The sequence below is a fragment of the Lutra lutra genome, chromosome 3 (genome assembly GCF_902655055.1).
Source record: "Lutra lutra chromosome 3, mLutLut1.2, whole genome shotgun sequence".
In the NCBI taxonomy this organism is placed as follows: domain Eukaryota; kingdom Metazoa; phylum Chordata; class Mammalia; order Carnivora; family Mustelidae; genus Lutra; species Lutra lutra.
The window spans coordinates 43,259,463-43,274,150 of record NC_062280.1 but is presented as its reverse complement, the minus strand read 5'-3'; the positions used below and the strand labels follow the sequence as shown (position 1 = coordinate 43,274,150).

At 47.2% G+C, this 14,688-nt stretch overlaps 1 protein-coding gene across 11 annotated transcripts in view; it reads right to left on the bottom strand.

Moving 5' to 3' along the window:
- AGAP1 (ArfGAP with GTPase domain, ankyrin repeat and PH domain 1) overlaps positions 1–14,688 on the bottom strand; it is a 520,173-nt gene that overhangs the window by 193,970 nt on the left and 311,515 nt on the right. For all 11 annotated transcript variants that reach the window (XM_047721458.1, XM_047721459.1, XM_047721460.1 and 8 more), the window contains one exon: positions 4,245–4,349. In XM_047721458.1, the coding sequence (XP_047577414.1) occupies positions 4,245–4,349 (105 nt within the window). The remainder of the gene's footprint in view (positions 1–4,244; positions 4,350–14,688) is intronic.

Here is a 14,688-nt window from a genome sequence, read left to right as displayed (position 1 = left end):
TTACACAAACACGGCCATGGACACCTGTGTAATAAGAAAAACGTACTGGTCTCTTAAAGGATCACAATTCATCTCTCCGGGAAACCTTCTTTACTTTGAGCACATCCAAGGAGGACATTTGAAAACTTCCAAGATTTTTTTTTTTTGGTGGCAAATTTAAGAAATGGTCAGTCTTCTGCTTCCACAGCACCCAAGGTAAGCTAAAGCTGGAATCTGCTGCTGCTCCAGCATCTTTTCCAAGCAAAGGTCTCAGGAGATCTGCATTGCCCGGGGGCTGCAGGAGCCAAGGCATCGATTCAGCAAGAGTGGGGAAGGGAGAGGCTTAGGGGGACAGCACGCTCTATACCTGTTCTGACACCCTCTTGCCCTGGCCTGTCTGTCCGGGAGCGCTTGCTGGGGAGCTCAGCCGGGAATCCCATTTGGCTAATGAACACCGGAGGTACCTGGATCAGCCTCCTGGACGGGGCCCTCCAATTTCGGTGGCATTCTGCTAGTGGCCGATACTCCCAGGCAATCTCAACTTTGAATGACATGATGAAGGGCCCTTGTAATGCCAGCCTATTTTCCCTCTACACTTGATTCGATCCCTTACTCTGCCCTATGTGCAAGAACCGGGCTGAGCTCCCTGGGTCCAAGCAGGATCACCAAGCTGAAGGTGGCTCGTGGTGGAATCAGGGTCCAGCCTGAGGGGGACCATGAGCAGCACACACGTGCACAAGAAATTCACGTTTGTGCTCATGATGAGAGCCACGTGGCAACACTGGTTTGGAAGGGGCTGCTGTGTGGCTCTGCCCAGAATCTGTTCCAATCCTATGTGTTTCTTGCCTTCTCAAGCACTGCGTGCTCAATCCTGCAGTGCTCACCCCGTTACAGAATCATTACATTATTAGACTCCCATCCTCAGAAAAGCACACCATGTTTCTTTTTGGTAAATACACTATCTAATCATTGAAAATTAGTGGTAGGCACCAGCAGCTGGCCCCGTTACTCCACTACTGAGATACAGTCAGTCTTTGTGGAAAACTATCTACAAATACCAGATTATTTAGCCGGGTTTATTTCCCTCCACTCCTGGAGAGACACGGGCTGTAGGCTATGCTATTTCGGATCACCGCAGACGGCCATTAACAGTGATGACCAACAGTAATGAAACCCAAAGCCACTAACCTGGGCGGATTTCCCCAGTATTTAAGCACTCACAACAAATGCGCCCTCAAGGATTTCCAGCCATAACACAGCCCAGAGACCACCAGGAAGTGGGTGTCACAGTGCAATCAGTTTAACTGATATCATTGGGTTCTATCACCATTTGAAATTTCCTAGACTAAAATAATTAGGACAGTCTTCATGGTGTAGAATTTTAAGACATAAATTTGTAACACATTTGCATGCTTCTGGATTTATCACTAAAACAAATGTAGATTCTGCCCATGGGCATCCCTCTGACGAGTCTTTCCATTTTGAGCCAAAGAATGCCAGACTAACTCTGTGGTTGGGGATCTGCAGCTCTCTATCTTGGAAGAGAACACATACCTGGACCTCACTTCTCCGAACTTCCATCCAAAGCTTGGTTGTGGAAATAAAGTCAAAGGAGGATTATAGTGAAGACCACGCCACCTCTCTGTGTTCTGGTAATTAAAATCTATCTCTAGACTACACCACTCCTTTGTGGGGGTGGGGGGGGTGGGCACGTACCTGCTTCAGTAATTTCAGTTCCCAGGAGACTGGCATTCACTGAACTGCACTTTACAATGATATTGGTCTTGCCTGCCATATAATTATATAGCAAAGCCCCGCTGTGCTCCTTTTTCTGTGCTCTGACGATGTCCATGCATGTGTGTGCAAACGCACATGTGTGTGTAAAGGAACTGGGAAGCACTGAGGGGCATCACAAGAAGAAACTCATGTGGAAGAATTTTGGAAGAACTGATTGTGATTCTATTAATTGAGGGGTTGGGACAGGAAGTCAGTAGGCATTATCTTTCCTACAGGAACTTTCTGGGACATACTGATGTTCATGCCTTTTCCCCTTGGCAAGAAGAAACAGATGTCCCTCCGATCAAGCCTGGGCTTAACAGATGAGTGTAAGGTGGCCCGAAATGCTCATCAGTCACACCCCACTTCTTCCTGGTCAGTGAGTCTTAGAGCATGAAGAGTATTTTGATTACACAAAGCAACTGGGTCAATAATTCGACCTATGCTCCCTGACGTGGTCTTAAGAGGAAGAGTACATGAGCCAGTGAGATGGGAGCTGACAGGGCAGTGCTGGGAAGAGAACACAGCGATGAGCCCACACTGCTTTGGTGTTCTGATGGAGGCTGAGAGTGGGCTGCAGGTGATGCAGGAACAGCCACACGCAGGCTTCTTAGAGAAGCGACCTGACTCTATTCCCAAATCAGCCAAAATAAATCAAGCACAGAGGAGTTTCCTCAGTACAATTAAGTACTGACATCTCAGGAGTCTACTTACTGGTAAAGCATGGGAGGCATTCCCATCAACGTCAGAATAAGTCAGGGACACTTAACGAAACACCTGTTTCATAACATGGTTCTGAAGGGGAAAGCCACTGCTGGAGGACTCGGAGAAGAAGGGCAATTCACCCCAGGAAGCAAATGAAACAGTAAGGGTACCACTTGTTACCTATTATATTGGAAAATGACAGATATGTTATTCTGAAGGTGAATGTTCATGGGAATATAGGTATAAGCCCTCTGGTATATTGCTGGTGGAGAAAAACTGATACACTCTTTCCAAGAATCCGGCAACATATACCCAAAGCCATGAGAGCATCAGCACTCTTCAACTCCGGAAATGACTGCTAGGAAACGGTCCCAGGGAAATGGATAAGGGCAGAGGGATGTCAATAGAGGACACTGATTAGTTACTTAAAACATTAAAAATAATTCAAAGTAAATTTATTTGCCAAACGTCCATTTTGGAGACATCGTTACACCAATCAGGGCATATCTGCACCATGACTGTCATGTCATTATCAATAATGGCAGCACACAAGCGTATTCGCGGGCACGGGCAGGGCACATGATCTGTCATCATCTACAGAAGTGGGCACAGACAGAGTGTACAGGGTGACCGCGTGCTCATGGGAGGAAAAAGCACCGATGCTCAGAAATGGCTGGGAGCACATGCCCCGAAATGCCAGAGTCCTGTTCCCCAGGTGGTACTGTGGGAACGATTTTAATTTTCTTTAGTATTCTTGTGTGTAACTTCTTGTTCGTAACTGTAATTTTTGAAGTATTTAGACATCTTTAGGGGCACCTGGGTGGCTCAGTGGGTTAAAGCCTCTGCCTTTGGCTCGGATCATGATCCCAGGATCTTGGGATCGAGCCCTGCATCAGGCTCTCTGCTCAGCAGGGAGCCTGCTTCCTCCTCTCTCTCTGCCTACTTGTGATCTCTGTCTGTCAAATAAATAAATAAAATCCTTAAAAAAAATATTTAGACATCTTTAAATTAAAAGCTTACCACAGTGATACAATCAGCTGAGCAGCTACCACTATATATTCTGATCTACATATCTATCTACATCAAGACCTATAAATACCTAGCAAGACTCACGGAATATGTTGTTAGAGAACTGTCATTACACCCCATTTTCAGATTTTATCAGGCTTCCTAAGACACTCAGGATGAGTAGAATGTCCTCCACATTTCCCCCCCAAAATAAAATTAATTCTGCCTTTAAATCTATCTTCTATAAATCACCAACATATCTCATTTTATTAACACATGCAGAAAAGCTCTTACCTTACAGACAGATTTGTGGTTCTTATCTGACGATAGAACCTGAATTATGAACTACTTTTAACTTTCCTGTTTTTCTCAGCTGCTCAGAGCAGAATGCTGGGTTCTGATGCAATTGTTCAGATTTTGTTCTAGATTCTCAGGTATATGCTCGCTTTTTTCTCTCTCCTGCTACCTGCTCTTATCTTTTCACTTTCACTGAAATTTTTACTTTATTTTTACTTTACTTTATCTGTCCCCTTTATTGTATAAGTCCTTGCAGAATTAGAGAACCAGAGCTGGGTGACAGAGAGGGGAAGGGAGAGACACATGGTCTGATGGAGAGTGAGGAGCGTATGATTTACCTCATGATGGAGCAGGAGACCCAAGACTACTTTAATTTCAGAGACAAGAGTCCTGATGCTTAGGACCCCCACCCCCCGCCACACACACAGTGTGAGAGCTTAACTCCAGGCCTGCCACCTGCGCCAAGGGGTCACACTCACATGTAAACTTGGATGGTAGGTCAGCACGCCATTGTCACACAGGGTGACGTATTTCTTTTTCCATTCCTTGTTCAGCGATTTGCCGCTCCGCTTTAGCAACATGCCCTAGAAGGAAAATATTCATTCATAAACACAAATTATAAAGTCTGGCGTAAGTTTTCTTAAAAAGTAGGCACTAATTTAAGAAATTTTAAACATTCATTTTTCTCTTGTCATCACAAAATGGAAATGACATTTATTTTTAGCTTGGTAATTCAGCTTTTCTCCTCTACTTTGTGAATGACACGTATGTTCAACCAATTTCCCTGTGTGTGTGTAGATCTTAACTGTGTGACGCTACTGGGGGCTGACGTGCCGCTGGTTCAACAAATGCGATTTGCCAGCTGCCACGATGCACGGTGTACCTTTCCTTTACCTGAGCAAGCACCCTGGAACCAAAGGTATAATGCTTTAAAAAAGGAAACCCAAATTTCTCTTTCTGAAATCACACATTAACTGAATTCTGAAACTTCCGGTATTTACAAATAAGTGCATTTTACATTACAGTTTTTCATTCCAGATTTTTAATTTACTAAATATGAAATTCCATTTGTAAATTTAGTACAGCATCTAATAGACACACCATGGCTAACATAATCCATCTTGAACGGAACCATATTAGGGCCTCTTGAAAACCACCCAGCATTTGAAGCCAGGCCTCCCTTGACAACTAATGGGAGCTCACTCCTGCTTGAACTCCCCACTCCCAGCAAACCTTCCACGTGGTCTCCAGGCTTTTCTGGGGTGAAAACCCATGGCCAGCACTGAGCTCAGCCTTGACTTGAGGGGTTCTTTCCTGGGGCAGCTCTACACCCTCTCAGGTCAGATGATTTCAACTTGAGCTTCTGCCTCTGAAATCTTCAGCCCCTGACCTCGTGGAACAAGGGAAAGCGAAGCATCTCCTGGCTTGCTCTTACTCTCACTGCCCATTTAGAAACTCACAGCATGGTAAGGATGACTGAGAAGGCACAAGAAGAATGCTAGTTGGTGTACCTAGGCTGAGGCCAAAGCGAAATTCTGAGTGTGAGAAAGAGTCTTCCAGAAGAAGAGGTGCCCATGAGTGTCCTTGCAAATGTGTACCAGCTTTGCCCGACCTCCTAATTCTGCTGTCCCCCATGAACCATAATACAAGGTAAGATCAAGGAAGCACTTTTATGGGATAATTAAGTTCAAGTTCCAACAATATTGCTTTCTACACCAATTTTCACAAGTATAATGGATGACAAGCCAGCTGGGAAGCCTGACTACCCCTGAAACATTGTTTCTGGGGGAAAATATTTCTAAGTTTGAAGAAACTCACAAGTGAGCCTTCAGAAGGTCATCCCTCTGCACGTTCTTATTATTTGAAGAAAACATACAAGCATCACTCCGCTCAACATACCTTGATTTCTTAGAATCTAAGAAAAACCAATCTAAACCAAATATGGTGCAGAGACCAACAAAGAGAGGCAGGCCAAAGGAAAATGCTGGTTACAAACCCAGGTGTTTCAAGGTCCCCCTGCAGAGTAAGAATTAGGGAGAGGGGCAGTCACTGCTGGTGATTCAACAGTAAATAAGCATTCACTTAAAATCATTACATTTCCCTCTCTGGCAGATTTCTAAGATTTTTAAACTTAGCTTAACAAAACTTCACAGACGTTCTCCTGTGGGTTCCCATTTTTCCACCATCCGTTTCAGATGGAATTCCAACAATACCAGGGGCCGGGGATCACCTCCATGTCACTGGTAGCAGGAAGCTGCTCCAGGCTTCAGAAAACTTTGTCCATCTGCACTCAGACAAAAATGCAGGCTGCACACCCCCACCCCCCCAAGCCCCAGGGCTCTGTACAGATGGATCCACACAGCTCCTGGCTAGATTACGGGTCCACGAACAAATCCTATACGCACAATTATCCTCTCCCCAGTGGGGGCTGCCAGGACTTACTCCTAAGGGGATAGAGGGGAACAGTCCAACTAGGAGACAAGAAGAAGAGATGACATTGTCAAGGAACTAAATTAGGCTGACTTATCTTGGTGCTGGGAAAGCTGAATGTCCAAATCTTGACAATCTTAAATAAATCCTATGGTTCACCTTGCAGGATAATCTCTGATAACAACCAAATGCTGTACAAGTCAGCAGGGCTGAAGAACACCCCAGCGTCCTAGGGGCCATGCCTCCACCCTCTGGCCAGGCCCCTGGTGGGTTCATTACCCGACCCCCAAGATTTCTGTGCTGTTAGAGCCGCTCTGCTGCCCTGCTCCCTGCCTCAGCGAAGCACCCAAGTTGGGGCCCGCCAGCCGCACCCGCCACTCTGTGACTGATAGCAAGAGCCCACCCTAAGAGGCGTCATGAGGAGATGCGTGCTGCCCTGATGAGCAGCCGAGGCAGCTGCAAGGTGAAGTTCTGTAATCAGAGGCTCAATCAGATGATGAATGACAAGACTCAGCAAGTAGCTTCTGCAGACTGAAAACGTGTTCTCTTTTAGTTTCTTTTTCTTTTTTCGCTGAAGTTCACTGCAAACACTGATTTTTCATAGTATTTGTATGAAGTGGGAATCAGGGAGTTTCAGAGTCTAAAAAGACCCCAGAGTTTAAACCACTCAGCCCCAAATCTGTGAGACCAGTATTTATTTTACAATTTGTACCCAGGGTCCCCTAGTCCTGCCTAGGCAGCCGTGTGCCAGGGAGCCCATGGGTCCAGATGGCCAGAGCTGCGGGAGCAGTGCTCTGCTGTCTGAAGGGGGTTGGATAATCCTGGTTCGTAATTCTGGAGTCACACGGAAAGAGGAGGCCCCCTCCAATGTGCCCTCACTTGGAGGAACCGCAGAGCCACCGCAAAGCCCCAGTGAGACATCCCGTCACATGGCTACATACAAGGAGCCCCTGCTTAGTCCCAGACTCTTCCAGAAGCATAACGTTCCAATTGCTCTGCCACGGTTGGGGCCCCCCTCTGAACAGAGTGTCCCCCGACATGCCCAAGAAGGAGAGTGAACCCACTGTGCCCCTTTGGGACAGACTTTTATCAGTGCAGTGAGAAGCCTAGGGTCCTGGCAGCCCCTCCCTGCATTAGACCGAGCCCCTGTATTTCAACTACAATGCTTCTGGCATCCCGAACTTATACATTGTCTACTTAAGTACCAAGAAAATGGAAAATCTAAAACCAGTTCATATTCAACTTTTAAAGGACATGAAGTCATGGTCCCACTCACCAGAGGATAAAGAGGCCGGAAGGCTCTCTGCTAGAGACACACATGGGCGGGCAGTTCCCATCAGTGGGTGCAAATGGCCCTTATGATTCTAAGTCTCTTTGATTCTGTGTTACCCAGGGCAAAACTGTGCGGGAGGATGTCACAGCACATACTTGGTCTATCTTTCAGATGCCACTTCTGTATACTCGAAAACAATCTCTTGCATAAGACTGCTTCTCACTGACCTGCTATCAGTGTGGACATCACTGCGGTTAGTGTTTTCTTTAACTCTTATGTGGCTTATGCATCTATTTACAAAATTTACTATTTCAAAACAATACTGCTCTAAAACAATATTGTCACTGCTCTAAAAGCGTGACACATATTAACCCAGAGAAAGCTCACAACCCAATGTAAGCAGTTACTATGATTATCCCCATTTTACAGATGAGGCCACTGAGGCAGAGAGTTTACATAACTCTCTACATGCTGTACCGCCAGCATGGCAGCTGGTCTCTAGGGATGGCTCCCCGTGCACCCTGCCTCTGGGGATTCATGTCCCTGTGGAAATTATTCCACGTGGGCTTAGAGATACCTGCGGCTCACTTGAACCAACAGAAGGAGTGGAAGGGATGCAAGCTACACAGGGTTTAAACGTTAAGAAATCTTGGCAGGTTCTGTGTTTTGGGGAGGTCTGAGAAAGAAGCCACGCTGTGCTCTGTCTGTGGTCCTGAAATCACTAAGTCTTGTGGTAGGTCGTAGGCAACGATAGGTAAGAAACAGAATCAGCACACTATGCCGCTGTAGTAAAATCCATAAACATGTGCCCATGGCTTGGCACCAGGCAGCTGGCCGAGGCTGCAGCAATGGAACAGCTGTGGACGCAGGCAAGAAGGACAGGGAGGAAGACGCTACCTGAGTATGGACAAAGGGTGGCCCAGCTGGGCAGCGGCACAGCCATCCACCGACCTGCTGTCTGCAGGAACGTGAGGCACAGTCAGCTGGCCTGGGAAGCCCAGGACCTGGTGAGGAGATTTTAGAGCAGAAGGTTCACCATGCTACTGGCTCCGATGAACTGAGGGGGGAGGGAAAGTCAAGGGTGTTCAGTCTTCAGCAGGATTAGAGAAAATATTGCCAATTTAAACACCAACTGAGAAAAACCGTTTCTCATTCCTAGCTTCTCCTGCCAGCAGAAAACTCAAGGTAAGAACTGGCCTCAGAACAAAGATCTAATCCAGGGAGGCCAGGGGATGTGATCTCAGAATGAAGACCCAGCAAGGTTGTGGCAGTTGGACCCTCATCTTGAGAACACAAAGATTTAAGGCAGGGCCTCACAGACCCTTCCAATTAGAGAGCACGTGTGGACCACAGACAAGGACCTGTGGGGTGGCTTTTGTCTAATGGAATAAATTACAATCTGATACAAAGGATACCCACAAAGGTTTTAAAGGAATTGTACCGTGCTGGACTAAAAGGCACAGCACAAGTCTAAAATGAAAAGAGGCCCCTGACCCTCCAACTACGACCAGCAGGAAGCAGGAAGAGAGCCACACAGCCGCAAAACCAGGCCATTTCTTAAGGAAAAGGAAGGCTGGCTGAGACAGCAGAGCTCCGGGCCCAGGAGGGTGTCCCTGGGGAGAGAACACCCCCTCCCACCATGCCCTGGGCAGGGTGATTAGCAACAGGTGCCTGGCTGGGTTCAGAGCTGCTATGGACCACTAACTGTTACAGGCCCCCTCTTTCTCCTCCTTTTGGCTGAAGGGTTTTGCCCTGTGTGTGCAAGTGTGCGTGTTAGGTGAATTGTCTCCTCCTGGTCTTCAGATGGCAAGGATCACACCCAAGGAGACACATCCACACGTACCCAATACAGATGACAGTCTCGGACTTCAAGCCTGAACTGGATGCCACCAGGGCACGAGATTTTGAGAATCTGAGGGCAAGGGGAGGGTGCTTTGCACGCTGGGAGGGCAGATCAAAGTAGCTAGTCTCCTAAGATTACCCTCAAAAAAACCTCCTGTGTGGTCCTCAGGGGACTTCTGACTTGATTTGCCCACAGAATGTGGGAGAAATGATGCTGGGCCTGCTCTAGCTGAGGCCTCAAGAGTCTGGCCACTCCTATTTTTATGCCCCTGGGAGCCCTGAGTGGCCTCGTGAGAATTCCACCTCTCCATCTGGGGAGACTATGAAGAGGGAGACCTCAAGGCTATGTGGAGGAGAGCCCCGGTGCCAACTACAGGATGGCCACTGAGCTGCTGGCTCGATGCTCAGGCATCTGAGCCACGTCTGTTGAGGCACCAAAGATGGTAGTGAAGGAAGGATCCCGGCTGCCCCAGTCCTAGAAGGCCTCTGTGGGGCAGAGATGTCCCCATGATGCCTGGCTGAAATGCCTGACCCTCAGACCTAGTAGAAATAATGCAATGTTTATGGTTTTAAACCACTGTGATTTGGGGTAATTGCCAGCAACAGGTAAGCCACGCAGCAGGAAGAGCCAGGGGCGACAGTCTATACCTGTAACCCCAACACCAGGCCGCCTCCCCGTGAATCAGTTTGCCCTCCAGACTGATTTTAAAGCTTTGATGTCTGTCACCTGTTTGCATAGTAAGAAAGAGAAGGGCTTTGTGACCTCTCCAGTGTTCCTCTGATCTTACTTGGAAATGGCACATGTTGATCTAATTGCTACCACCTAGTTAATTTACTGGCGCATCAGAAAGACTGTGATTTTAATGATCTACAACCAGAAGACCAGAATTTCAAGCAGGCACTTCCTGCTTTTTTTGCTCAAGGAACTTTCCCTGTGGTGGAGCAAAGGGTAGAATTGTCTTTTGGCTGCAATCTCTTTATTAGTCGTGTGCATTCGTGTGCCGAGTCCCAAGAGGTCATGGAAAGCCAAAAGCAATGTTAAGTGTACAAGCTTTAAATAACTCACAAAGTTAATGTAACGAATGTAAGTGCTATCTGAACTTCATCACTCAGTGCTTGCTGCAGCCCCGAGCTGTGATGAAACACCACTCATAAATTTATATTAAAACTCTGCTCGATCGCAATTATTTACCAACAAAGATTTACTGACTGCATTAGAGACTGGGGGTCTTAACCAGGCCCATCAGTCTTTGTTTTGGGTTTGAGGGACAGAACAGCGATGTTGCCTGTCAGCACGGAGTTCATTGCAACACAGGGGGACGTTTAATGGCCAGGGCCTCTGCAGCAAGGAGGCACCAGCCAGTGGCAGGCTGTTCCATGTGAAGATCAGACCACCTTGGCTCCCCAGGGAGCATTTCTCATTGGCTTGAACGGTGGCTGGGGGCCGTGCGTGCATGGGACTGGATGGAAGGGGGAGCACATGCCGAATCTCGCGGTGACAGTAACTGAATGGCCCCGCTGCCCTGGCAGTGGTGCCAAGAGCTTCCTTGTTACCAAGTTTAAGAACACAAGTTTCCCATGGTTTAAACATATCCACATGAGCTCAGAAAGGCTCAATGTGTCTAAATTTTTTTTTTTTTTAAGTGAAGTCAGAGTACTTCTTTGGTTCCTGTAATAAAACACCTGCTCCGGTTCCTCCACGTTTTATGATTCACATTCTTCAGTTTGTAACAAATTCTCATTATAGCAGTTAAAGATTTCTGTTTCTCTAAAGCATTGCAGAGAAATGCTGGCATCTTTTTTTTTAAAAAGATTTTATTTATTTATTTGACAGACAGAGATCACAAGTAGGCAGAGAGGCAGGCAGAGAGATAGAGGGGGAAGCAGGCTCCCCACTGAGCAGAGAGCCTGATGCGGGGTTCGATCCCAGGCCCCCAGGATCATGACCCGAGCTGAAGGCAGGGGCCTTAACCCACTAAGCCACCAGGCGCCACCTCCCTTTTAAAAGATTTTATTTATTTAAATGCTAGCATCTTTAACAGAGATCCAAAGACTATAAACTCCAATCAGTCTTCACATTTATATTTATTACTTTTATCCTAATCAAGATTTTTCCTAGGACATGTATTAAACTTGTGGTTTACTTAAAAAAATTGTAATCAGCATCATCATCCGCCTAGAGGGGTGCCTGGCTGGCTCGGTTGGTAGAGCATGCAACTCTAGATCTTGGGGTTGTGAGATCAAGCCCTCCATGAGGGTGTTGACATAAACAAACAAAACCCCCAAAACAAAAAAGCACCTAAAAAAACATGTTTATGTGGGTGTTAGGTGACAGAATCTCATCATCAGAAATTGGGGAACGCAAAGGGGTGCTACCAGGAGCAGGGACAATCTTTTCCCATGTCACAGGCTCCCTGCCATCTCTAACGATATTCAGCTCTTCTAAAATGAAAACTTACCCATCCTGCCCCTGCTCTCCCCTCATGCTAAGCCCTCCCTTGCAAATAACAAATGCACGCTTCCCAAGAGTGCACCTGGACTCAGATGAGCGGTAAGCGACACACTGCAACACCTCCTATGGGGGTCAAATCTGCACAGGCCTCGCCCCCACAGTCCTCCATTGTTGACACATGATGTCCCACCCAGTGCACTTGAATCTGGACTTTTGGTGCTGGGAATCCTACCGGACCGGGGCTGGCCAAGCCTGGTCTAAGGGCCAAATCTAACCTTTTGCCCTTTTGCCTCTTGTAAGTAAGGTCTAATGGGAACACAGCTACTCTCGCACATCAGTGCTACTGCCTTCACCCTGCACTGGCTGAGCTCAGTAGTTGGTGGAAAGCTCAAAGCACTTGCTACCTGGCCCTTTACAGAAAATGGGTGTGGAGCCAGCTCCAGGATACGGAACTGTGCAAAATCAGCCAGCAGCCATCAGTTTTACTTAAAAGTGCAAATTCTATTCTTTCTCCCTGGAATGTCCTCCTCACATCCTCCCCTTCCTTCCTGCCGTCCTGGTGAACAGCCCCTACCCTTTAGCCCTGAGCCTCAGGGTCATGGGCTCTGGGCTTCCATAACCTCTCCTGAAACAAGCATCATCCAGACCTTTAGATACTGGCTGTCAGGAGCTGAATTATGTCCTCCTCAAATTCAAATGTGGGAATCCTAACCCCCATGCCTCACAATATGACTGCATGTGCAGACACGTCTTTAAAGAGGTAAGTAAGGTTAAATGGGGCTGTGAGACAGGCCCTCTTCCAATCTGACTGGGTGTCCTTGTGAGAAGAGGGAATGAGGACACAGACAAGCACAGAGACAAGGCTACGGGGAGACAAAGAGAAGGCATAATCCCCACGCCAAGGAGACAGACCTTCGAAGAAAACCGCCCTAAGGACACCTTGACCTCGGATTCTGGTCTCCAGAACTGTGAGGAAATAAAGTTGCTGTCTGAGGAACCTGGGCCATGGCACCTTGTCTTGGCAGTCCTGGTAGGTGAATAAGGTGGCATGTGAGCACGTGCCCAGGCTGGGAGCTGCTGCAGGACAGAGAAGTGCTCTTCCCCGTCAGCAGAAGGCACAGTGCCCCTCAGTTCCCTGGTCACACCCGTCCCTACAGCGGTTACCTCCCCACTCAGGGAGTGTCGCTTCTCAGTCCCAACTGGATGTCCTTCCCCGAGGATCTATCAGGCACCTCAAATGCCCAGTCCCCAAGTGGACACATGGGTTATCTCCCTCTGTGACTGAGAATTCTGTGGGGGGCTGGGTTATCCATGCTGGCGTGGGCTCCCAGATTCTCTTGTCAGTACCTTGTGCGCGGTTAGTCCCGATAATAATTACTCCATTACTCCGCTCCTCATTTTAAAATATCTCCAAATATGCAAGCGATCCATCAAAAACCTAAAACCAAAACCTAAAACATGGGGAAAGAGTTAACATCTTAGACTCAATTAAAATGCCATTGAGTCAAATCTGGATAAGCGAACCCCATGTTACACGGTTTAAGAGAAAAAAAAAAAAAAAACAAGTGTGACAAAAATGACAAGACTACAGACACACCGTGGGGTCAGAACAGCTTGTCGCTCAAGGTTCACAAAACGCTCTTAAGTGAAAGCAGTAAATCAATAACATAAACATTCATTGTGTGCAAGAAAATAATCCCAATTAACTGGTTTCCCCAGATCCTCCTCAAACGGAAAACTTGCAGCAAATTCACCAACGTGATGCTTGGATGTAAGCTTCGGCAGAAGGAGCCGGACCAATTTGAGCTCAGCACATGTGAGCTCAGCCGCAATTATACCATCTTAACTTTCTTCCCAGTTTAAAGTGTTTCCATAGAAACAACAGGGAGCCCGCACGTGCCCCCCCAACATTAACTGAATTCCTTTTTTTTTTTTTTTTAAAGTAATATTTGTCTCCGTCTCCCTCCTCCAGAGGATCTATTATACCACAAATGGAGGCTTTTCTCCCAGCTTGTTCTGTGCCGGGAGGGAGTGGGGGAGGGGGTCGAGGAGCCAATTCTGGATCTTTAACCAGCTCCCTCGTGGCCCCCTCCCCTCGCTGGTTAGTAATATTTCTGTTATTCTGCCAGGCTGTAGGGTACAAAGGGTTACACTTTAATTGAGCTGTCAGCATCTCCGACAATCCTAGAAAGCCCCGATTATGCACGGCAGGGTTAGTGCCACACTTGTTATTGTGGATGCCCTATTTGCGAAACCCAAACCTGCGCCACACACAGGTCAGCTCACCCGTGTGACCTTGCTGTCATTAGCCGCGTCTATTCCTACCTCACTGCTGAGAAAATCACACGGCGAGGGCTTCAAAGCGCCGGCCGGGACTGGATTCGACCAGGAGCTAATCACCCACAAATCCAGCTCAAATGGCAATAATTGGCTAAACCGGTCCCCTCTCCAGAGCTCAGCAGTAATTTGGGATAATAAAGAAAGGAATTATTCAGCTAACTGCCCCGAAATGTATGCTTTGTGACCGACACACTTCACATTTTAATAATGATGGACACCGAATCCGATTTAACACCGTGTCCACTGAGTAACAAGACCAAGAACAATGACAGCGAAGGGAGAAAAGTTTGTTGGGTTTCTCTCCCCTTTAGGCACCGTGTTGGCAGGGAGGAAGGCCGCGGAGATTTCCACTTCATGTTGGGTCTGACTGGAATTATTAAGTCCCAATGAGAACGGACGAATTCTAAACCCGCGTGGGAAAAACCCACTGAAGCCGCTCTGTGTTGCACCACTTATGAGAAAACACCTCCTTTGGCCAAACACAAGCAGAGGACGCTAAGAAAGAAATGTTTTCCACCTGGACTGACAGATCTCATCTTGATTTTTCCAGCTAATATTATCTCTTGATCACACCTTGTTTTTTTCT